This window comes from Ambystoma mexicanum, chromosome 3q, assembly GCF_040938575.1.
Source record: "Ambystoma mexicanum isolate Mex_15411 chromosome 3q, UKY_AmexF1_1, whole genome shotgun sequence".
Classification (NCBI taxonomy): Eukaryota; Metazoa; Chordata; class Amphibia; order Caudata; family Ambystomatidae; genus Ambystoma; species Ambystoma mexicanum.
Window position 1 is genome coordinate 1,252,982,814 of NC_090926.1, and position 25,539 is coordinate 1,253,008,352.

Sequence of the window (25,539 nt, forward strand, 5' to 3'; positions counted from 1 at the left end):
AAAGTCATTGCAGCAAGTGGTTGTATCTTTGCCCGATTTATGTTTGCATTTTGTTCATAGTGATATTGCTCTCACTTACAGTGCACACGTCTTATTATAAAGACGTAAATGGAGCAAGGACTCCTGTGAATCTTCCTAAACAGAAGGAGGGTACAGATGTGGCAACTAATAGACAATCTAGGCCCTATGTAATCATCTCGGTCCCAGTGGATGAGAAATTACCCGAGCCTGTGACAAATGTCACTAGTCATCGTTCTTTGAGAAAAAGTGTTGTGGAGATTGTTCTTGAACACCAGAAACAAGCTCGAAAGGAGACACAGAGGAAGAGATTGTCTAGTAGTGAACCTACACAGGTAGTGCATGTCGACACACCCAGCCTACCAACGAATGGGCCTAAGATTTGTACAGTAAGAAAGAGTTATGCTGATCTGCTTTATGAAATGAACATAGCAGATTACACGAAAATAACGAGGTCCAAGAGAAATGCTAGGGAGGATGATCATAAGCTCAATAATTACCTGGATAGTACAGCACACTTGGGGAATACCATATGGTATCAGCATATGAAAGAAGTGGGAAGAAGGACCTCAAAGGTGGAATGCTTTATATGTGCACTCCTGACTTACAGCATGAGGAAGTCTAAAATCTTCATAGCTATTGAAATAGACGTCCAGACAGCACATTGTCTATCACACATTGCACTTTGCCTTACAAGAGGCCAGTTCATTGGTCGAGATGCCCATCTCAAACAGGGAACTGAATGGACAGAACCAGATGAAGAGGACTATGTCCAGGACACAGGCAAGAAATAGAGATCATACCAAGAATCACGTGATCAGATATGAAAAGCTGGAGTAAGAAGAGCTGGAATCAGATGAGAAGTAAAGAGAAGACTTGAGAGTCCAGGAAAAACTGAAGAAGACATCAGACATTGGAAGAACAGAGGCCAGATGCAGATTTGGGGAACAGTGTTTTCACCAGATGACTGGGAAGAAGGAGTGGTTATCTGCAGAGACTGGACGATATATGATCGTCCTGAACGAACTGTTTGGAAAGCACGGATGCTGTGCAAACCATCATGGTCGAAACCTGCTAAACTACTGACCTGGGTCAAAGAGAGTAGGACTCTTGCAGATAGTGCCTTTGGAATGTTCAAAGCTGTGCTTCAAAAATAATGGCACAAGAAAAGTCAGAGAAAACCAGAATTCTAGTCGGATCTTTGATGCACCAAGAATGAATCTTGGAACAGCAGTAATCATGAATCACTATTGGGCGTGTGGAGCCAGAGCTTATATGAGATTGCCTACAAATTGGGGAGGAATATGCAATTTGATGACTGTTCATGCTCCAGCATTGGCGATTCCTAAAAGTGACCTAAATCTTGACAGTTTCCCGAAGGCAGATGCTCACCTGAGAAGAGGTTTGTGGAGCAGATAAATAGAATGAAGAGGGAGAACTATTTCTCTGGCAAGTCAATAGAAGCTTTTGACTCTATCCCGTATGAACACTGACTGTTCAGCCAGACTTTGTCAGTCTTCACATTGATTTTTGTGCTGAGAATCCAGATTGGAGCAAATACCAAATGGCTGCAGATTACCAGGTTAGAATTACTGCGGACGATCAATACGACCATAAAGGGATTCAATGCTATCAGAGAAGAGAGCCATATGACTAATGACTCTCCAGAACAGATACGTCTTGGACATTATCACAACTATGGATGGAGGTGTTTGTGCAAAAACAAAATCGGAGAATCATGTTGCACATTTATACCTTCTAATGACGACAAGAATGGCACCGTGACGGAGGCCATAACGGAGCTACACGTCCAGAAGATAGACGAAGTAGAAGACATTGCTGATGACAGATGGTTTGGATCACTCTTTTCTTGGGTTCCACAATGGATGGCCAACATGTTCAAGTTCCTTTGAGCCCTGATCGTGTTGGTGCTGCTTGGATTCTGTGTAATCAAGATAATAATTACACAATGCAAGAAGACAGCAAAGAAAGCCATAGGGATAAAGATCGATGTTAAGGATGGAAGGCCAGAGACATGACAGATGAAGAAATCATCAGAGACTTTGTAAAGACCAGTATACATGCACCTGAAGGAACAGAATTCCTGTATCCAAAGAACCATAAGAAGTATGCGGGAAGATGGATCTATTTCAGCCCAAGTGGACAGAGCATGCTCATGACTTGGAACAAGGATGAGCATGTGAAATCAGCTGGATGCCTGAAGGGATTCATTAAGATATGGATCCCTAAGAAGCATTTCTTCAGACAAGGATGTCTAGATGTGAAGGATGATGGGAGAGTGGTCGATGAATCGCACAGAGGGGGGGTGAAGAGAAGGAGCCAAGTACCCTCACCTCAACCACGTCACCTATATTGCCTATATGTTGGGAACCAGAGTATAAGACACGTGCGGTAGCACTAAGAATACGGATACCAAAGAGAAACTTGGAAGCAAGGTTCCCATTGAGAAAACCATACCTGCATATGAGAAAATATGATGGCCATTTGAATGAAATCCCAGAAAAAGCAGGGCAAATGGATGGCCAAGATGAATGTACTATCACACAGAGTCAAGCTGACAAGCATAGAAAGGATGCAGAGACAAGAGAATGGAGAATGGAGAAATTCTATAAGGCATCAAGAGGGTATCAAGCATAAGTGACATCTTGGGATCAAGGTGAAAAAGCTTATGCCACAGAATGGATGAAGATATCAAGTCATTTTACACTTGTACAGATGCAAATAAAACGCAAGCAGACAAAGTATTCTTGAGGGTAGCTTTATAGTGAATCGATTGCGGCAAAACCGCCAACGCATGGGATACATTACTTACCGTAATTGTATTTCTGATGCTTGTATCTGCTTAGATTCACATGCTGTGCATAGGCCGACATCTGTTTGAAGCTGCAGAGTATCACAGTTTTTTTTGGAAACTCGAAAAGGGATGTCTGCAGGGCGTACCAGTAATACTATCCATAGTATGACATCCACTGTACCCATGATCCATCACGCGTCAAGGTCCCTCCGATTGTTATTTTTCTGACATGAGGTAGCATGAGGTGTAGCGTGAGTACAGTTGTATCCAAGCACATACGTATCAGACAAGCTCATAAGCATCCATGTGCCTTCTCTCCGAGGAGAGGAAGGATGGGTTGCATGTGAATCTAAGCAGATACAAGCATCAGAAATACGATTACGGTGAGTAATGTATCCCTTCTGAGGCTTGTGGAATCTGCTTAGATCACTTGCTGTGCATAGATTAGCTAGCAGTGGAAGAAGGAGGAGGTGGGATGCGAGAAGGTTCATGAGCGAATAAATGTCTTGGAACCGGCCCCACTTGAGTATCTGTATTGGAATGAGTGTCAATGCAGTAGTGCTGAGTGAAAGTATGTATTGAGCTCCATGTAGCTGCTTTGCAAATACTGTCTAAGGGGACATTTGCAATGAAAGCCAGAGTGGCTCCAGTACCTCTTGTGGAGTGGACCCGTGGCGTAAAAGGCAGTGCTTTATCTGATAGGGAATAGCACAGTTGGATATATCCGACTAGCCACCTAGAGATGGCATTCTTAGAGAGGCGGTCACCTTCTCTGCCCTCTGCCTGACGCTATGGAGACAAACAGTTGATCTGTCATTCTTAGACGTCTGGTCTTGTCTACGTAGTTGAGGACTGCTCTCCTCACATCTAGTGTTTGGAGTTTTACCTGAGCAGAGGTTTTGGGCTCCTGGAAGAAAGCCAGTGGCTCAATAGACTGGTTTACATGAAATTTGAAGATGAATTTAGGTGAGAACCTAGGGCGAGTACGTAAAACCAGCTTGTCCTTATGTATAGTAAAGAAAGGATACTGCACTGACGATGCTTGGATTTCACTAACCCTTCTTATAGAAGTGATGGCTACTAAGAAGGCAGTTTTAAAAGTCAGGTGTTTGAGACTAGACTTGTGCATAGGCTAGAATGGGGGTCCTATGAGCTTAGCGAGTACCACATTGAGGTCCCAACCTGCCGGTGGGTTAGAAATTTGAGGGTACAGTCCCTTTACCCCTTCCATAAATGCTTTGATGACCGGTAACTTCCACCAGGAGAGCTTATTATGGGAAGTGGTGTAGGCTGACAAGGCCGCCAGATGGACTTTTAGGTGGTTGAACACTAACCCTGCATCTAGCAAGTGGAGCATAGGTTAGAATGTTAGATGGAGTACAATCTATGGGGTTGATCTGCTCAGTCAGGCACCAGATTACGAATCATCTCCATTTGTCATAATAACATTGCCTAGTGTTTGGTTTTCTTGATTTTTTCAAGATATCCATGCAAATTAGCGGTAGAGTGAGATGCCCGCACTCTGACTTCAGGAGCCATGCTGCCAAGTTCATTGAGTGCGGCTGTGGGTGCACTGTTAGTCCCTCGAGCTGTGCAGTAGGTTGTATTGGCATGGGAGCTTGATGGGGTCGCACATCGCCAGTTTGCGCAGATGTGGATACCACAGTTGTCTTGCCCACATAGGAGCAACTAGGATGAGCGTCATCGGTTCCTTGTGTAACTTGTTCACCACCTTCCTCATGAGAGGAGTTGGGAGGGGCGGGGGGGCATAAGCCAATTTCCCTGACCAGTTCATCCATAGGATGTTACCCTTGGGGCCTGGCCAGGGGAATCTGGAAGCGAAGTCTGGACATTGACGATTTTCGCTTGTGGCGAATAAGTCTATAGTTGGGAAACCCCAATGGGAGCAGAGGTGTTCTACGACTTCTTCGTGTAGACGCCACTCGTGTTCCTCTGGTAGGGGATCTCTGCTCAATGAGTCTGCTAGAGAGTCTAGTTCCCCTGGAACATGTTCTGATGACAGGTACATTTTCCATCCGAGTGCCCATTTCTAGATTTTCTGTGCAAGTCTGGATAGATTTGGAGAACGTGTACCCCCCCCCCAGTTTGTTGATGTAAAACACAGCTGTAGTGCTGTCTGTTAGGATCTCTGTACCAACAGGTTTGTTAAATGGGGTTCGAATGCCTGAAGGGCTTTGAATACTGCCAGAAGTTCCAGCACATTGATGTGGTTCTGAGCTGCAGTGTGAGACCGCAGACCCTGAGCTGTGTGGTGAAGGTAGTAAGCCCCCCACCCTGCCAGTGAGGCGTCCGTTGTGACCACTGCCTATATCTGTGGGTCATAGAAGGGTTTCCCTCTCGTTAGGTTTTCTCTCGTCCACCAGCGAAGATTTTGTACAAGTGTTGGCGAAACGACCACTAGATCGTCCCACTGACCGCTTGCCTGAGACCACTGTTTCGCCAACCACTCCTGTATGGGACGCATGCACAGGTGTGCATGAGAAACCAGGTATATGCAAGATGCCATCATGACTATTAAACGCATTGCTTTGCGCATCCTTATCTGGAGGCCGGACTTATAATGTGGTATTTGCAGTAACATATTTTTTACTCTTTCCTCTGAAGGAAAGACCAATCCTTCCCCTGTGTTTAGGATAGCCCCTAGGAACTGTTTGGTGTGCTTGACACTAGGCTTGATTTTTTCTCGCTGATTGAGAAGCCCAATTGAAAGAGGAGGTTGATTGTTGTTTGGATGTTTTGTCTGCAAATAGGAGGTGATTCCCCTGTTATGAGCCAGTCGTCCAGGTAAGGGTACACTGGGATTGCTCCCCTGCGCACGTGCACTGCCACTACCGCCAGTACCTTTGTGAATACCATTGGACTGAGGCTATTCCAAAGGCCAGCACTTTGAATTGGTAGTGCTTATTCGCTATCTTGAAACGCAAGACTCTTCTGTGCGCTGGGAACATTGAAATATGAAAATAGGCATCTTTCTCATCCATTGTTGCCATGTAATCCCCTTTTTTAGTAGCAGGATTACCTCTTGTAGCGTAGTCATGCGGAACTTTTGTGGCTTGACATACCTGTTTGGCACAAGGAAGCATGTTGAATAAATACCCTTGTTTACCTGGTTGGTTGGGACCACCTCTATGGCGTCCTTTAATAGAAACGTTATTTCTTCTACAAGGATCCGCTGATGTTCCTCTGAGTTGACTTTCTGTAGTGGGGGGTGGTCGTGAGGACGTTGAAGTAGTTCTATGCAGTAGCCCCCTGCTACCGTGGACAGCACCCATCTGTCCGAGGTGATACCATGCGTGGGTGAAGTTGGAAATGTGTCCTCCTCCTGGAGATGCATGGGAGGGTACCTGGAGCAGAATGTCACTTGCTCTGAGGTGGGGTGCCACCTCGAACTGAGCCTCTGCCCAGACCACCATGACCTCTGCGCTGTCCTCATGGATAGCCTTGGAAGGCTTGTCCTTGAGTGTTGCCATAGGAACCTTGGTCTTGATTGTAGCCAGATCCTCTGTGAATTTTGGCCTCGAAAACAGCCAAAACTACCGTTACCCCTTTGACCAGTAGGCTCGTTTGTGAGCTGACCTAAAGATTTTAGAGCGTCATACTCATCCTTTGCTGTCTTAAGTGCGTTTTCCACAGCTTTGCTGAAGAGCACATTAGGTTCCACTGGCATGTTTATTAGAGTGGCTTGTGTCTCTGGCCTAAAGCCCGACTGGCGAAGTCATGCAGGTCTCTATATTAGTCCCCTCTGCAATGGCTCTCCCGGCATTGTCTGCTGCATCGAAGTTTGATTTAAGGGGACAGATAGATTCGGCCCTTCAGTCTGCTGCCGCTTGAACTAGATGTGATTTAAGTGGCTCTGGGGCAAACGAAAGTAACGCAGAAATCTCCTCCCACTTAGGGCAGTTATAACTTGCCAAAAGTGAAGCTTTATTGGCTATTCTAGTTTGATAGACCGCAGAGGAAGTGATCTTTCTGCCCATGGCATATATCTTTTTGCTTTCCTTATCCGGTGGGGCCTCAGAGGAAGCAAGGGGTGTGCCTGCTCTTTCTCTTGTCATGGTAACAACCAATGAGTCTGGTTTCAATTGGCCTCTTACATATAAGGGGTCTGATGGTGCAGGCATGAATCGTTTTTCCACATGCGGGTTAACGGGTCGTGTGAGATAGGGTGCTTCTAAGGATGGCTGTATTCTGCGTTGGGTCAATTTCAGTAGTGGGATAAACTGACCTACTGTCTTTTTGTCCCCCAGTATTTGTTCAGCAAAGTCTCTATCCTCCTGTACCTCCTGAGTGTCAATTTGGAAGTGTTCGCCGCTTTGGCTAAGACTTCATTGAGGTGGGGTTGATTATCGACAGGGGAATCGACCACTGGAGTGTCCTGATTAAGAGGGCAATCTATGGAGTACATGTTAGCCTCCTGGTCTGCGTCTGGGTCTTCATCATCCCCATAATAAAGTTCATCTGTATCCTCTTCATTAAGTTGAGGGTCAGATGTTTCCACAAAAGAAATAGCCTCCTGGTCTTCTGGTTCTATTTCGGGATCATATATATATCTATAACTGTGCTTTGTTAGGGGACATTAGAGCGAGACCTCTTACAAGGGGGTTGAGTGGGTAAGGTAGAGGCTTGAGAGACGGAAAGGCTGAGGTGGGAGGAGTGGAACGGAAACTTTGAAAGTGATCTGGGTTTTGTTTCATAAAAATTAGCCATGAAGATCATTTTTTTCGCATAACCCTATCAATATCCTGTGAAGACCATTCCTTTGAACTTAGGATCACAATAGATTGAGGGGAAATCCCCAAATCCTCATCAGTGGGAGCTATTACCTTAGGTCTAGAGTCCTTCGGTTTCTCTGTGGGTTTGGATAATATGCCCTTTTGATACGTTTTCTCCCTATGAGAGGTCTTAGAGGACTTTTTATGATGTTTTCCCCACCCTGGGACCCAGAGGAGTGTTTAACAGACTTCTTGGGGCCTGCCGCTTTATCAGATGATGACCGTTGAACTTCGGGTGTGGGAGCCAAGGCTTCGTCCGCGGACGATCAGCCTTCGGAAGGGGTTTTTCGAGCGACACCCTTGCCGTCTTTCAACGGTTGAATCCTGTCGTGTGGCGATCTTGGTTGAGATTGACCAGAGGAGCGGGACTCAGTGGACCTTTCACGGGGTGTCGAACGTTGTCGAGTATTCGACTCATTTGTCGAATGTTGACTGGGGCTTATGTGTTTGGCGGTGTGTGCTTTTGAAGCACTGCTGCTGCCGGGTGTAGTCCCTGCAATATGGCCACCGGTCTGTCCAACGGCGTCGGGGGTCAGCGCTTTAGTAGCTGAAGCTACTCCAATGGCCTCGCCGTCCGAAAGTACGGCGCCGCTGCCATCGCCAAAGGCTCCCTCTAACTCCATGGTCTTGAGTTGCCTGGCGTAGTGGGCCCAGCGTTTCGGGGAGCGGTACTTTAACGTCTTAGGCTTGAAGAGCCTGCACGCTCGACAAGACGTTTCAACGTGGTCTTTGGGAGACACAAATTGCAAACTAAGTGTTTCGACCCAGGGGAATTTACGATTACACTTAGGGCAAAATTTAAATGGTGTATTTTCCATAATTATGGGTTATGGAAATGGCAGCTGGGCGAACAAAGTGTAGGAACGGGAGAATATGCATTCTAAAATGCCCCCCCCCCCCTCTCCCCCTACTGTCTGGGCCGAGGCCCGGGGCGGCCTTCCAAAGCCAAACGGTCCGTCTGCTGGTCTCCGACGGGCAGTTTTCTTTCTGTGGTGTTTTAGCAGTCGATGAAAGGATAGAAAAAAAAACTATCGTAACTGTGTAAAAGTCCATGGCATTTCGGCGGAAGGAACTCCGCTATACGCGTCTGTCTAGCATGGCGGGACCTTGAAGCGTGAGGGATCATGGATACAGTGGATATCACACTAGGGATAGTATTACTGGAACACCCTTTCGACGTCCCTTTTTTGAGTTTCAAAAACAACAACTGTAATACTCTGCAGCTTCCACTAGATGCCGGCCTATGCACAGCATGTAATCTAAGCAGATTCCACAAGCCTCAGAAATACATGTACAGGAATAAGTAAAGGATGGATGTTTCCACTACGTGTTATAGCAGAACTGGGCTAAAGAAGGAAGGCCTCTTTTCTAGTGTGTCGCAGTTAAAAAAACAATCGAATTACAAAATGAATCTCAGAAAGACGAGGCTGAATGAGCCATGAAGTCAAGCCAATAAGCCAAGGTCTTATCAGGCTGGGGTGAGCTGACATTGGATACAAAATTGCGTGAAAGAACAACTTTTGTTCAGAAGGCACCAACAAAACAAGGACAACGTCAGAGGCTTATTATAAAATAGTATTTGTAAATACACCAGCAGCTTGAATTCATGGTCTTCAGTCACATGGACGGATGAGGTTGGACGAACAGGACTATCACACCTACGCATGAAGGCAGAGCGTGCCTTCACTCCGCTGAATTCTCCAGAGAAAAGAACACTCTCAAGGACAAGTTCAAAGTCTTAATTGCCGGCAGACCAATGAGGGGAATTGGTGGGAAGCTCTGTTTGAGACAAGCTCTCCAGCACCTGGAAGTCCATCCGGGCTGCGTGTTGCTAGACGTAGGTGGAAAAGTAGGAGGTTAGAGTGCCAACCAATTGTAGGGGACCACGTAATTAAGGGCCTTCTAGCTTGTAGAACCATTGGGACGTTGTGTATTTAGTGACATTCATAGTGGCCATTTTGAAGGGAGGGCTTAGTTTCCCCACCTGATGTTAAGAAACCAATTACTTTCCCTCACTGTCCCATACTAGTATAGAACGTATACTTAGATATTCCCTTAGACCCTATCACTTTCTTCAATAGGGTTTTGTAGTTTGTCATATAGGAGGACGTTAGTAATTCGTAGGTTAACGTCATCAATAACTATTTTTTGCTATAAAACAATGTTTTTTTATAATGCATTGAGAGAATATGCGCGGAGACGTCCGTTGATGTCCGTTGTAATCCCCGTTTTAGATAATTGATATTAAAACAGTTATCGTTTTGCCAACTACCTGAGTCGTTTCGATTATTGATGTATGAATAAAATCTCAATCCCATCCATCTCAAGGGTATTGCTACTCATTTTAAAGGGCTGGAGATCACCCAGGTCAATTCTTTTTTCTGGTGCAATAATAAAAAGGCCACTAGGCTTCAATCTTCAGCAAACGCAACAGAGGGGGAACCAGAATGCCATTCATCTTGGTGAGAATCTAAAATAATGTCTTGTTCGATCTCACCTGTTTTTGCAGGGCATTGTTGCTGATGCGCCATGTCTCCCTCTGGGGTCGGGCATGCAGGTATTTCTGAAATAGAGAGCATAGTAGTTTCTAATTCTTTATCAATTCCAGGAATCCTGTGAAGAAATGCACACTAGTTGGCTCGGTGCCGCTTTCCCAGCTATCTGCAACAGGACCTGGCTCCCCGGCACATGGTCGTCATGTGCAGAGGGTCAGTGTGGTAGAGCAAAGTCCTGTACCATCGGTGAGGAGAGCAGAAGGAAAAGTGGCATCCGACAGACTGCTGGGACCAACAGTGCCACCTAGCGGCCTCCACAGGATAAAAACACCCCACTGAGACATGTCTTAGTCAAGTTAGTAAATCCAAATTAGGTGGACACGTCTCCGTAAATCAACAGGGTGCTCCAATGTTAGTCTGTGCTCAACATCAGACAGCGTCCTTAAAGAATCGCACGGTGAAAAACAAGACTCAGACCTGGCAAGCATTCTCAATTTCCCATGAAATGTTAGTCCTCAGTGCACATTGTAGAGGAAAAAAAAGGTCCCATGCAATGCACCACCCTTGTGTAAAGTTCTTAAAATGTTAAGTCTTCACCTCCCACCTCTGTGAAGGATAATCAATGATTCAAGAACAGAAGGTAGCACAGGCAGCACAAGTGACGAAATTATGCGAGATGCCGAGACATTTTAGAAATCAGCTATCGGATATTAAGAAAGTGTTTTAAAAGCTGCAAGTTTTGACCGTAACATGCATAACACTAAATCAAAAGGGATGACTAAAAAGAGGAAATCAGAAGATGTCATTTAAATGAAATTAGAAAATGGGAAATGTTACAGCAAGGCGAGGTTTTTTGTCGGAAATTAGGTTTGTGCAGGCACTCAATGGATGGGAAAGAGCAGCACAGGGGACTGCCGTTCTCCAAGCTCCAAGCAAAGCCTCCAAAACAGGGTGTGCTGGAACTGGGTTGCGATGTACATAAATAACACTCTACTTGCCTTTATCTTTTTTTTTTTTTTTAAATCAAGTGGATGCTTTCCTGATGTGGGTCTATTCCAAATATAGATAACACATGCTCATATGCCCTGATCTTTCTAGTTCAGAAAGCTCAACAGGTGTCAATTGTGCAGCTACCGATTCCCCTCGCTCGTTAACTACCTAAAACTCTGCACACTCATTCAACAAAATAATTGAGCATTGAAAGTTGGAAAAGGTGAGGAGTAGTTTTGTAAATGATTTTGGCCTCAAAGAGGATACAGAAAGAAACAACTGGAAAGGATCAGAACTTCAAGCAGATCTCTAGAGAATATTAAACTAATTTGGTTAGCGGGGAAAACGGTCCTATTATGGAGTGATGTCAAAAACCTCCCAGCGTGTGTAGCCAACCACCGAGGGGCTTATAAGCTGAAACTGACTGTTCTCCCTGCCAGTAACACAAGCAAAAGACCAATTTACCAGGAAAACTGCCCTTTGTGACCAATACAAACAGGGAGTGGTGGTTCTCAGCTAGTTTGACATTAGGCAGGTTTATGTTATGACCAGGAAAACCAATGGCAGCTTTTTGGTGCCCCAATTTACCCCTTACTAGCTGCTTAGCTTAATGTGATTATACAAGGCTGAAAATGATAATACGAAAGGCCCAGTGGATGCAGTCACTGCAAGGATCCCAGCTAGAGGCACAGTACCGATTCGAGTAGGGTTGTTTGTAGGGCACCCAAATATCCACCGCGTGTTTGATGGAGGACGCTGAAAAGGCAAGCGCTGAGCACATGAAACAGGAAGCTCTCTGCAATGATTACAGCTAGTGGCACAGTTTCCATTTATCAGGAGTCAGGCTCCTGGTAGAGTACCTAAATTGGAGCAGTATGTATGACAGATGACGCTGAAAGGACGAGAGCTGAGCATATGAATCATTGGCAATATACATCGAAAGCACAAAGTTCAGAAAGAAGCAATGGCAAAGAAAAACCATCAGTAAATCATAATGCCTGTAACAGCAGAGAAGCAGAAGTCCAAGAAAAGAGGATTTTGTAAAAAACAGTAGCATTACAGGAAGCTGTTAAGAAAATCATGAAGCGCTGGATAGAAGTGCTAGGTTCACTTAATTTCTGATGCTCACCCACCTTGAGCCACTGTTTCTCCGTGAGTGAGTCACTGTAGTCTACTTCACGTCGGTGCCGCGAGCCCCGGCCGAACATCTTCTCCGCTTCCTCCTCGCAGGTGAGGCGCTCCACCTCTGCATCATCCTTCAGGATCCAGGCGGGAAGTTCATCCTCCTCCATCAGCCTCGGCTTACGCTTAGGGTTGCGAGCATCCTCTCGCCGGCGGTCAAGGTCCATGCGCTGAAATGAGAGATGCAGACAAACATTAAGAAAAGATACAGTGAACCGAACGTTCATAAGCTGTGATAAATAAAGCAAGCCCTCCTGGCTAAACCTGGCCCCTGGGCAATGAAGTGGAAGATGCAGTAGAGCAACGCTGGAGAAAATGTTCCCGGAAACATAGTTCTCCAGAATTAGATCTTTTACAGACTCATATGATCGCTTACATATTCTTGCATAACAAAAAGGACAGCCTCCACTAGAATACATCATCATCCCTAAAACAGCACACACATGTGGGATTGTTCTAAAGCGAGTAGGGCTTGCTCTTTACCAGCTAGACCAGCCATACTGACCCGTAACTATACCCTTAACTACCTTATTAGTTGGATTATTTACGGCGCACTAGGATTGAGGCAGTCTTCCTCATAATTCAACAATTCCACTTTTTTAACTGCAAGGATTATAACAGAGCCCATCGGACAGAATACCGGGCTATGTGCTATTTTTAACATGGCTGAAGAAATATTACAAAATAATCTGTTCAAGCCTTAGCAAGGGGTCAGAGAAATGTTTCATAGGAAGCCCTGCATGAAGACGTAGTACTGCTTGTACCCAGACTGCAACATCCCCAGCGACAAAACCTGCCAGTAATTTTCTTAGACACTGAAAAGGTCATGAGGGTTACCTGTGTGGGGATAAGACCAAGTGGGACTGTTGGTAAGCCAACAATGAAAAACAACATCTGAAAATGTAAAAATAAGAAAACAAAAATTGGAGGGCATATATTCCACTCCTCCAGATCCCAAACTACATTCTGAAAGGAATAATGTCTTCTGTTATTTGAGCACTGAGACCTATGGGTGTGTAACGCTATATAAGAAATGAATTATTTTTATTATGAATACTCCGGCTACTGAGGGATAACCAATAGATAGGTTATCAACAACACCATTGGCGAGTGGCACAAAATATAATCTCAATGTAGAATTGGCAGATTGCGTGTCATGAGGGACGGGAGCAGGGCGATGCCTGCTGGTGCTTCATGCCTCATATTTCCTCAGGGGAAAATGTGTTACATTGTGAAAAATACTGCTGGTCTTGAATCACTATGTGAAATGATCACATAACTCGTTCATCTCTGATATACGTGAGACTTTCTTTTAAATTAATAGATGGAATGTGCCTCAGACACAATTTGGTACTATTAGGGAGAATGTTCAGGCTAGTGCTAAATTCCTCCCACTTTAGAGACCCCCCCCAGCTCTTTTGCTGAACTTTTAATTCTATGTGTTTTCTGTGTTTCTTTTGGTTGTTGAGTCTGACAAACTCCATAGGCATCATCTTTTTTACATTGTAGCACACAGCATCTTCAGTGCAATGGCACAGGGAAGTCTTTTAGATTCCACAAAGGTTTAAATACCTTCACTTGGATAAACAACTGTTTCCAAGAGCAGTGAAGTGAAATTGACTTCACTTACATCGTAACTTTCTAGACCCATCACACACTATCTTACAATAGGGTGCTGGAGGGGTTACATAGTATCCCCTTTGTCTAGCTTCTCATGTAAAAAATGTTATGTTATGTTACCCTTTCCTCGATGAATGGCTGGTGGCAGTGGTTTACTTTTAACTAGCGCTGTGTGCATTTACCGTGGGCTGCGTTCGCAGCTGCAGTAAAGCACCCAAGGGTGCAAATTTTGTCAAAATGGCCCGGTGATCTTTTTTCGCCATTTCTTTGTGGAAAGGTACCTTCTTGAGATTTACTTTGCGTGCCAAACCAGGTTTGGTCCCTTTGTTAATTTTGCATTTGGTGGGATTCACAAGTGTAGCCCACCTCTGGGCTCCAGGGTGTCTGGATGGGGCAGAAAGCAAGGAACATGCTCGAAACTTCTTGTGCTTAGTCTCCTAGGAGACAGGAATGTACTCTTAAGTGATTGGCCAGCTGGCTGTCCAACAAGGACAGCCACCCTGCTGGGTGACTGACAGCTAGGCTGAAATGAATGGGAGAAACCTGCGTAAAAGGCGAGGCTTTTTGGCTTGGAAGGCAGTCGGCGACTGGCCGAAGGAACCCGAAGAAGAACTTGAAGAAGACGCCTGCTACAACTCCTGGACCGTTGGTTTGCCCGGTGAAGCCCTGCTGCTGTGCTGTAACTCCAATTTTGTTTCGACTAGAGAAGACCTGCAAGGACGACTTCTCCCCTCGAGTTGGTGGGACCAATGAACTCCAAAGTAAGCCAACTGGACATCTTCTCGGAGTTGGTTGAAATTCCACTGCAGTTGCTGCTGGAACCGAATAGCCAGGGAGAGGAACACCAGATCGTGTGCGTTCCTTTTAATCTGGCCTACAGCTCCAGTAAGATCCTCCGGACTCCCAGGAATCAGGACCGACAGAGCCTGAGCCATCTCAACAGAGTGCTGGGCACCAGATTCAAGGAAAGGCCATCTCGACAGCCAGGAACCGCAGTGTTGCTTTAAGCAGTAGACTCGAGGAGCCGAAACACCAAAGTGCCACTTGTTTGAAGATTGCCGGTTACGGTCAGTGACCGTTGGTAGGTAAAGTTTATATGGAGTACCCTTTGGGACCACTACATACAACTAGGACAACAGGTGTAAGCAAAACCAACCTTTGGTATAAGTCTGTACTACACAGTTTTGTGGTAGCGCTGATGAGCAGTCAGGCTTATCTCAAGAGGGAATGTGAGCTGTAAGGATGTTACACAGAGGTCTATAATTACAAGTATTCAAATAGACTCTTATACTCAAGGTTTCTTAGTGAAACGCTTCTTAATTTATTTCACAGTCAGTTATAAAATATTCACTAGAAGGAGGCAATCTATTTCACACAAAAATATACTTCAGTACTTCACAACATCAGGTTCTGAGGCATTTAAACTACTTTGAAGGAGGAGCAAAATGGCATTCAGAGCATTTGAAGTAGGAGCAAACAAGCATAAGTTAATAAAGCATCTCATGGAACACTAGAGGATTCACCCACTTATTTAATGAATTTGAGGCTGATCTGGGAAAGGTCTTTGTTATATGGCTACAAGAGACATGGTTGTGCGAGCCTCCATCAAGGGACGGTTTTCAGATTCTACTAAATCCTGCAATAAAAAACGCAAGGGGCTTGGTAATTATGATCAAAATAAATACCAGGTGGCGCCTCGTGGATTTCTATAGTCCTAATCCATTTGTGCAAAGTGCACTGCTTGAAACCACCAACAAAGATAAAGAAACAAGGACACATTTGCTTATTCTAAATAGCTACTGGAATCCGGCCAAGATAAGCACTAAAAAATTCATAGATTCAATAACAACTTGCATTCATCAGACATTGTTAAACTAAGAATCTATCAATAATCTGCGCAGGTGACTTAAACTGTTCCTGGTTCAAACACGATCATGTAACCAAGCAGTTTAAGCTATTAACACACGACGAAGTAAAAAGTCGGGAGTCGGCATGGAGCCAGGCGCTACGAAATTGCAATATGGTAAATGGACAAGTTCCGGGCGACCAACCACCCCAAAAAACTTGGTCTTCCTCAAATGCTCAATCAATAATTGACTACTTTTGGGGTTCACAAAATCTCTTTCAAAACGACATGAGATTATCAATTAGCCCTATGTCAAGTAGCGACCACAACCTGCTTCGGTTGGCCTGTGGGGTAGATTGGGCAATTGAGCAAAGAAAATACGACCCCGTAATCTCCATAAACAGCGGCGGAAACCGATTGAAGATTGATAGACCAACCATAGAAGGAATAAACTTGAAATTATGGTGGGATACAGAACTGTCTAAGTTATGTACCCTTGCTCTCCGATTTCATCACAGTAAAAGCTGCTGATCGCATAATGGGATCAAAACACAAACACCTCTCATCGTCAATTTTAACACACGCAAAACAGGTGATGAGACAAGACATAAGAACCCTAAGGAAGGCAAGTAAAACTGCTAGTGACGTAAACGCAATCAAAAACGCAATACGAATACGTCGCCAACAATACCGTAACTGGTTGAAATCACAAAAATTGCTAATAGAGCAAGATAAGGCTGAGCAGCTGATGAGGCATTTAGTCCAAAAGAATTCCCGAGAAATTTGGTCAACTTTAAATGCAGGAAATTCGAAGCACCAGTCATTACCATTAAACGAGATTAAGGCTGACTCATGGGAAAAACACTATAGCAACATCTTTTGCAAAGCACCTGAAGAGGACGTCAGCAAACCAGCACAAGAGTTGACATCTTGGAAACTGCTAATAACAGGGGAAGATATAAGCGTTGCGATACGATCTTTGAAAAACTCTCACGCAGCAGGCCCAGATTTAATATCAAATATGATGTTAAACAAGAACGAGGAGCAATGGGCAATTTTCATCGAACTATTGTTCACCCGTGTGCTTACATCCGCAACGATACCAGACTCCTGGCGTGATGCGATTATTGTGCCAATTTACAAAAAGGGCAATCGGGCGGATCCGTTTCCTATGGTGCCCTGCTAGACACCATAGGAAAAATCTTTGCCTCTTTTTTACGCCAAAGCTTAGCTGCGTGGTCAATGTCAGAGCAAATCTTTGACATCCGACAAACAGGTTTCACAAAAGGCGTGGGGGTGTAGGTGAACCTGGTGCTCCTAAACATCCTCAAATTAGAAAGCCAAAAGGCAAAGACAAGATTATTCCCTGCTTTCATAGACCTGAGAGGAGCTTTCGACAGCGTTAATCGTAACAAACTGTGGCAAAAATTGGAAAACTGAAATTGCCCAAGAAACCTCGTCGAGCCAATTAGAGCTCTGCATACTCAAACCACCGTCAACATAATATTAAACAATCAAGGCACCCTATCCAATAGGATACCAACAAGTATAGGTGTGAAACAGGGATGTCCACTAGCTACTGAACTCTTTAAATTGTTTATCTCAGACATCCCTGCCCATTGCACAGATGTGCGGTGCTTTCCACCAAAAGTGAACATCATCCAAGTAGGCTGCTTAATATACGCGGACGACGTGGTTCTTTTGGATAGGACATAGATAGGACTCCAACACCAACTATCAAACTAAATGTGACAAGTAACTATTTAAAAAACTGCCCATCTTGACATCACCGCGAGCAGTTTTTAAGGTTCTGCTTAAAACAAAAGAAATTATGTGGAACCGTCACTTTAAAGAAGTGAAAGACAACATATGCTGGTTCTGTCATTGTGAAATTGAAACTTCGGAACATCTCCTTACTAGTTGCAAAGAAACCACTGCCAAACGGATGATGCACTTGGGAGGCTTTATTCCAGTGGACGGTAACAGTCGAGACTGGTGGTCATACGCGGAAGCTGGACACTGTATAAAATTAAGCTGTGCCGTAGTTGACTACATGCAATCTTTACGACTCGATACAAATTTTATTTGATACACATGTTTTAGCCAGGATGTTCTGAGACGGCTCAAAGTGACGGTTATAGCACCATGGAACTAAGTTTTGGGAACTTTTTTTGATATATATGGTTATACTGTAATAAAAGTCTGATGTCACAATGTTCACATTGAGACATGGCGGACTGGTGTTTTAATAAAAGTTTTTTTAAAAAGTTCATAAAACAAATATTACAGTTACTCTAAAACAGTGCAAATAGTTTGAGTACACCAGAAGAGTTGATTCAATGCAATAGATTATGCCAAAGTCAATGGGCTAAAGTCTTGTATAGGATAAAGCAGTTCTGGATGTTAAACAGAAAAGTCTTTGCCAAAGTTCTCAGAAGTAGCTTGTAAAAAAAAGATTTGTATGTTGAGTCACAAGCTGACTAGGCCTGCAAGTCGCCAAAGTTTCAAGCACCTTCGCAGTGAGAGGTAAGGTCTCTCGGTCAGGTTTTCACTGTACATTACAATGAAGAAAGAGATGCAGCTGAAGACGTCTGTCATGCGGACAAGAGGGAGCATGTCGGGGGACTCCTGCACTGCACTGGTCAAAAAGCTGGCAAAGGCAAATCTTCAATTCCGGTAGCTGTAGTCCAGCACACAAACTGGTGTCCTTCTCCCTGGCTATTCGGTTTCCTGCAGCACTCTGAGGAAAATACAACCAGCTCCGAGAAATGTATCCAGGTGCCTTACGAGTTGATTGGTCCCACCAACTCAAAAGGGAGAAGTCGTCCTTGAAGGGCTTCTCTGTCGAGATGAACTTGGCGATTCAGTCGTGCAGCAGGGCTTCACCAGGCCCACCAACGTTCCAGGAGTTGCAGCAGCCGTCCTCTTCCAGCTCGTCTTCGGTTCTTTCGTTCCAGTGGTCGACTCTGCCTTCCAAGCCAAGAGACTCGCCTTTTATCCAGTTTCCTCCCATTCATTTCAGCCTAGCTGCCACTCACCCAGCAGGGTGGCGGTCCTTGCCAGACAGTCAGCCAGCCAATCCCGCCACAGGGCATTTGGGTCTCGTAGGAGACCAAGCACAGGGAGTTTCGCGCAACTCCCTCACTTCCTGGCCACCCCAGACACTCTGGCATCAGAGGCGGTCTTCAGTCCTGAAGCCCGCCAAAGGTGTTGGAACAAAGGGACCAAACATGGTTTGGTGCGCAGAGACAAACGCTAGAAGGACCTTTCCAAAAAGGAAAGGCGAAAAAAGAAGACCGGGGCCTGTTTAAACAAAGGGAGCTCAGACGGCATCTTAAAAAACATGGCTCCCGCGATTTAACGCTACCGGTGCCGGTACGCGGTCGGAAAAAATCATGTTCATTGTAAAACCACTGCCACCAGCTATTTTGAGAGGAAAGGATAGCATTTGACTGCTACATGAGTTTCTAGACATAGGAGATACTAAGTAACCCCTCCAGCACTCTATTGTAAAATGGTGTGTGCTGGGTCGAGGAATTTGAAAAGACTAGTAAAGTCAATTTCACTTTACTTTCTCTGGGAAACAGTAGTTTATCCCAGAGAAGATATTTAAACATTAGGACAGCCTAAAAGGCTTCCATGTGTCACTGCACTAAGGGTGCTGTGTGACACAAATGAAAAGATGATGCCTATGGAGAAAATAAACACAGAAAACAAAACAGAATTAAAAAAGTTCAAAGCCCCAAAGTCCAGTAAAAGAGCTGGAGGACTCGAAGGTAGAGGGAATTAGCACCTTTATTAGAAGTCTCCCTAACATTTGTATTTGTTTATTACTTGTATTGCGCGCCAGACCCTGCGGTAACTGGGCGCTTGAAAAACTTAAAGGTTACAAACATAGACAGGCATACAGATTAACATCAACAAAGAGGTCCCTGGTTACAGGTGGGTCAAAGTGTGACATACAGGAGATGATGTACAATAGTGAACTAGACAGGAGGCTGGGCTGAGGAAGAGATGGTGATCGGCTAGTCTAGTGACTACATCTTACTGAGGTGGCTTGTTGCTCAGCCTGTTTTTTATACTGGCTTTAAAAGTGAGGAAGGAGGGTTCCTGTCTGAGGGGGATGGCGATAGAGTTCCATCGTTTGGCAGCTTGAACTGTGAAGCTGGCTCCTCCTGCTGTTTTTAGATTGTATCTTGGAACCACTAAGCTGTGGGACTGAGATGATCTGGTAGTGCGTGTGGGTTGGTGTATACAAATTTTGTCTGCCAGGTATTTCGGGGCTGAGTTTGTAAGGCATTTGTGCGTTATGGCCAGGATGCGTAGAGTGATTGTCACGGATGGGTAGCCAGTAGGCGTTATGTCTGAGTGGAAATGTGGCATGATCTCGGAAGACTAAGTGCTGCTCTCAGTGAGTTATTCTGAAGTACCTGGAGTGAGTCAGAGTGTTCTTTGTGTTCTATTGACTGAGGATTGTACCCAGAGTGTTTCTTCCATTTCCTTTGGGCTGAGGAGTCAACCATTAAAAACCTCACTCCGACGCAGAGCGTCATGGAGTCTGAGTGTTCCTTGTGGAACGTGGGGCCATTGTTTTACTGCCTTCCACCTGCTTTTCTATTTTTTCTTTTTTTCTGGGTCGCAGAAAAACAGAACCATGGAGCCGCGGAAGCAGCCTCTAACATGGGTCCAGCTGCGGCGCTGCGATTCCGCGCCGTCACCGGCTTCTTCGCTGTCTCTTTTGCTAAGGTCACCCCTGAGCCCCTAGGGAAATCCACGTTGCTGCTGAACTTGCTACAAACTCAGGAAGTATGTGATCAAGTAAGTAAGCATGTGTGCAGCACGATGATCAAACAGGTTGCTGCTGCAGCTGCGGTAACAGCAACGATGACCGCAAAGTCTGACTAACAACCAAAGCGTAGGTGATGGTGAATGTTCCTCTGTGGCTTCACTCATTCTTAATCCTTGTGTTCCAAAATCAACTGTGATAGGAAGTTTACCAGGTTTGACTGATCCGTGCCCTTGTCCTGGCCTTTGTTTATGTGCCGGAATAAATGTCTGCTTGCCTGGTTTGCTGCGCTTATCTATAAATCTTGACTGTGAACCCCTGAGCCAAATGCTGCAGGGAGCTGCATGTTTAGTTGAAAATTCTGAGCACACGGACCATACTGTAGAGGCTAATCACAGCAATGAGCTCTCTTACGACCATATGGAGGGGCGACAACTTGATCCATCACGCTGCAAAATACTCTGCAAGATGAAATAGACTTAACAACGTTAAGATCAATGGAAACTTATAACCCGCTGAGGTTTAAGACACCAGAGGACTATCCGACAAAAACAAGGGCGATGATGCAGTGTTTAATGACGTAGAGGGGGTAGCTGCTTGTCGGAATGAGGCTATTATAGCTGAAAGGACCTCTAGTGAACTCGGCCCCGCTATTGCCAACGACTGCTCACCTACCAAGGAATTTCAAACTCTGTTGCAATTTCTAAACGGATCGGAGCGTGAGCTTGAAAACAAGCAAAGTCCACAGAAAGACTATGATCAAGGTCTGACCTCTAAGGTGCGGAGAAATTCCGTAGCTGTCGCGGACTGTCTGGTACAAGACCCAATACGAATGAACAAACACATTAATGCAAACAAAGAAGAACTAGTTGCCCTGCGAGAAAGTTCTGCTACAACAAAAGAAAACGAAAGTTTGTCATTTAAGCCAAAAGGAACAACACATCCCGAAATGAATGGAACATTCCTGATTGCAAGTAGCAGCAATGCACATCAATGACTGATAAACTGTGAGAGCATGGACGAAGAGAAAGGTTGTTACTTTGGTAGAAAGCAACCAGAGAAACGAAGACGATTTGATTAAAGCCCATGTCTTCTATTTGCTGTTTGCAAAAAAGAACTGCAAGGAAAAAAACATGACATGTATAACAAAATAAGGTTGCTGTCAACAAAGGAAAAATCTGTGGCAACCTCGGATTCCTCTTCCAAGAGTTCCTCGTATGAGGACTCCAATTGTCCTTTACCCCCCAATGTGCAAAATCAGAGAATGTCCAGCCAACGGGGGTTCACAAATGGACAAAACCATAGGAAAGAATGGTGCCAATCAGGTGGCAACAAACAAAGTATAATAAATGAACTAAAACCAATTCCAATGTCCGCCACTACAATAGCTTCTGCCCCTCTAGTTAAGCTCTATGAGCAGTTCAACGAATGTTAGACCAAAATACCGTAATTGCACTTGTGAACACCAAAATGGTAAAAGTGGAAATGGACATGCAAGAACTCAAAATTCAGATACAAAGGGACAGGTGTGACAAGAGGTCTGCGAGTATTCTTTGAGATGCTCTATCATCATCAAGAGATGACAAGAGATTTTTAGCGGAGGTGGCTAAGGAGGCCCTTACGTTATTAAGGAAGAAGCAGATGGCTGTAGCACCTGAGCCAGAAGGGAATCTAGACTGGGAGCTCAGATGGATACCAATCCACGAGTGAGTCCACGAGAGAGACATCCCCTTGACCATGGACTGTGTGCCAAAATCAAATGAAGAAATTACTGAGGATCATAGAGGGTCTGCAACGCTGCCGGATCTTGGTACCAGCGCTCTCGTCATTATTGACCCTGCGAAGGCTGCCCCCTCCCAGGGCAAGGAGAACCGTAATGAGCCTGTTGAATTGCCCGCAACATCTAAAGAGGCGGAAAACAGCTCGACCTATCCCGCTATGAGGATTACAGAGAATGTGAGCGAAGATGGCCTTATGGAAGGAGCTTTGTGCTACAAATGCGATTTACCAGATGTAAATGAAATAAACGATACCTCAGATAATGATGAAGCATCTTCAAAAACTGGCGCTGAACCTGACATGACAAAACATAAGAACACTAATAACAGAAATGCGTGCACATTTTTAAGAAATCTGAAAGCCTTGAATGTGACGATCCAAACAAAGGCTGAGAAAGTAAAAGAAATTAAAGACCAGGCACTACAAAAGTCTAAGGAACAAATTACAATGCCTGTGGTAAATCAGACACCAATTGTCTTACCTGCTTGTAATGAAATGGATGAGGCCAATCCCATGACTGAGTTACTAAATATGTCCACATACGACAGTCCTGATGAGGATGAAGCTACTGCAGATGAGTCCTACCATACGTTCCATTACTTCATCTGATGACGAAGAAGTCGAGGAGATCAAGTATTCGACCGCTCACCCAATAAAGCAGCATCAGCTGAAACCAGACCTAATACTAAGGAGAATTAGCTCTACGACTTCAAAACAATTGAGGACAGAAGAAAGATGGGAATCACAAAGCTTTAGGCTTTCTGTCAGCTGGCCTGCCTAACAAGATGACTCTGTATGTTACACAACCAAATGACTGCGATAAACAGGACCACAGAAATGAAGTTCCTGAACAGGGAGCTAAGAATCTAAAATCCACTATCGGTGAGGAGAGTGACTCATGGAAAATTGATTGCCGTTTAAATGAGGCGAACAAGGAACCGATCCCGAAGAAAGGATGGTCGAGTGACGTGGCAGTGCGGATACTTGTGGAAAGAACTAAATTAGTCAATGACGGCTTGACAATGAATAGATACAATGTACTGCAATGTACTGCAACTGCTCCAATACATTCCTGCAATGAAAAGCATCTAAAGGGCCGACATAAAAACTGTGGAATTTATTGAAGATTCTGCCCTGGATCGAGTGGTGCTCCATATTCAGTCAAAAGTTGTTGGAGACCTTATACTCGACAAGGTCCAGGAACTTTGTGATGTAGGGTTTAACATCACCGAGATTCTCTCCAAGAAAACCCATGTAAGAGCTCGAGATGAGCCCCCGGCTACGAGGAGGCAGAACTCCTCTATCCCTTCGGTGTACCCCTCAACTTCCAATGAGCAAAAGGAACTTATGGGAAACAACCACTATGAACTAGATGAGGACGAGGAGACAAAGAATTCATGCAATTCCAACAGTTATAAAAAACCACTCAAAATCACAATCGAGTCTAACAACAAAGAAATAGACCCAGCTGTTAGCAGGAAAATTGTAAATGACAGCACAAATGAGCAGCAATGGAGTTGGATTGATGGTTCTTTAAACGCGAAGAAGAGGAGCTAACATACGGAGCTAAAGAAAGAAGTAGTAAAACATTTGGCTGCTGGAATACCCGTGGATTTGAGCACCTGTTATGCAGATCTCGGAAACTGCTACTACCCCTTGATATTATCTGCCTACACGAGGTATGGATGGAAGAACCACCAATTGTGGAGGGATACAAAGTAGCCTTTAATCCTGCAATAACCCAAAATAAAGGATGACCCATGGCCGGATGGATCACTCTGATCAAAAGGCAAAGTTGCCTTGAAAATCTGAGGTGAAGCAATCCCTCACCCTATATACATGTGACTAAGGTTGGTCTGAGAGCTCATCCCACTAATGACACACCCACAATTAACATCATAAATGTTTACTGGCAGCACAAAATAATAGGCAAAATGGAATTCATCGAACATCTAAGTGAATTGTTGGACAATATAACATCTTCGGAAGTGAATACCTCTATAGTCCTATATGGTGATTTTAACAGACTTGCTATCTGAAACCAAAGGACATAAAGGCAAGACATTGAATGACAAGCTACGCACAGTGGTCCTGGAAGAGTTAGAGGTCAGAAGTTTAGTCATCCTTAATGGAAACCTGAGGAGTGACATTCCCCCCCAAGGCAAAGTGAGAACGTGATGACCAAAGCTCCATTATTGATTATATAATCACCTCCAAAAACATGACATCGTAAATTTGCAATCTAAAAATTATTAACACAGCTCAAAGTGACCACAATCTGTTGACAATGTCGTTTGAATTCCAAAGAGCCATATTACGACCTCAGTGGGATCAAACGGTTGAAGTGGAACCTGGACACAATCGGCTGAGAATAAAGACCCAGAATATAGTCCGTTTGACGGAAATATTGACAGATCAACATAACATACACAGGATTAATAGCCTAAAATATAACGGCCTACTAGAATTTTATAAAAGTGACAATTTCCAGAACCAAAAAACAGCTGTAAGGAAACATGTCTATGATCGAAACGTCTTTGACAAAAAGAGAGAACTGAGAAAAAGGCTGAGAGAAATAGAGCAATCTAACCTAGATATAAATGAAAAGATCAACAGGAAAAAGAAGCAGAAAATGAAATATAAAAATTGGTTAAAATGGCACGGAATGTCTATGGAACAAAACAATGCCGAATGAATGATGATCTGTCTGGCACAAAAACTCTAGAGACTTCTGGGCAACAATAAATTAGATTTAATGTCCTCAGAACTCAAGCATCAATGTGGTAACGGAGCAAGAATGGATTAAACATTACAGTAAGCTATTCCAAAAACAGTATCCTTGTGAAAACCACGATGAAATAACAGTAGTACAATGGAATATAGCTATCTCTAGAGAAGAGATTTACGATAACATCAAGAATCTCAGCTCTTCTCGAGCACCAGGGCTAGATGGTCTGACGAAAGCCATATTAAAAAGAAATCCTGAAGAATGGGCGGACTTCTGTAACCAGCTATTTAAGATCATATTAAATAACGGGAAAGTTCCGAAAACATGGAAATGTACCAGAATTGTCCCGATCTACAAAAAAGGGTCAAGACTTAAACCGGAAAACTACAGACCAATAGCACTACTGGATGTAGTGGGGAAAATCTTTGCGACTCAACTCTTATCCCAATTAACAACATGGATTATGCAAGCTGGAGTAGCCGATATA

General features: G+C 44.3%; 1 protein-coding gene across 4 annotated transcripts in view; it reads right to left on the reverse strand.

Annotated features, from left to right (window-relative positions):
- Window positions 1-25,539, reverse strand: part of SMARCA4 (SWI/SNF related BAF chromatin remodeling complex subunit ATPase 4) — a 648,210-nt gene that overhangs the window by 209,051 nt on the left and 413,620 nt on the right. For 2 of the 4 annotated variants that reach the window (XM_069604249.1, XM_069604248.1), the window contains exons 28-29: window positions 12,245-12,463; window positions 10,124-10,189 (exon numbers count right to left, since the gene is read on the reverse strand). In XM_069604249.1, coding sequence (XP_069460350.1) covers window positions 10,124-10,189; window positions 12,245-12,463 — 285 coding nt within the window. The remainder of the gene's footprint in view (window positions 1-10,123; window positions 10,190-12,244; window positions 12,464-25,539) is intronic. The other 2 variants (XM_069604251.1, XM_069604250.1) reach the window with 1 other exon arrangement.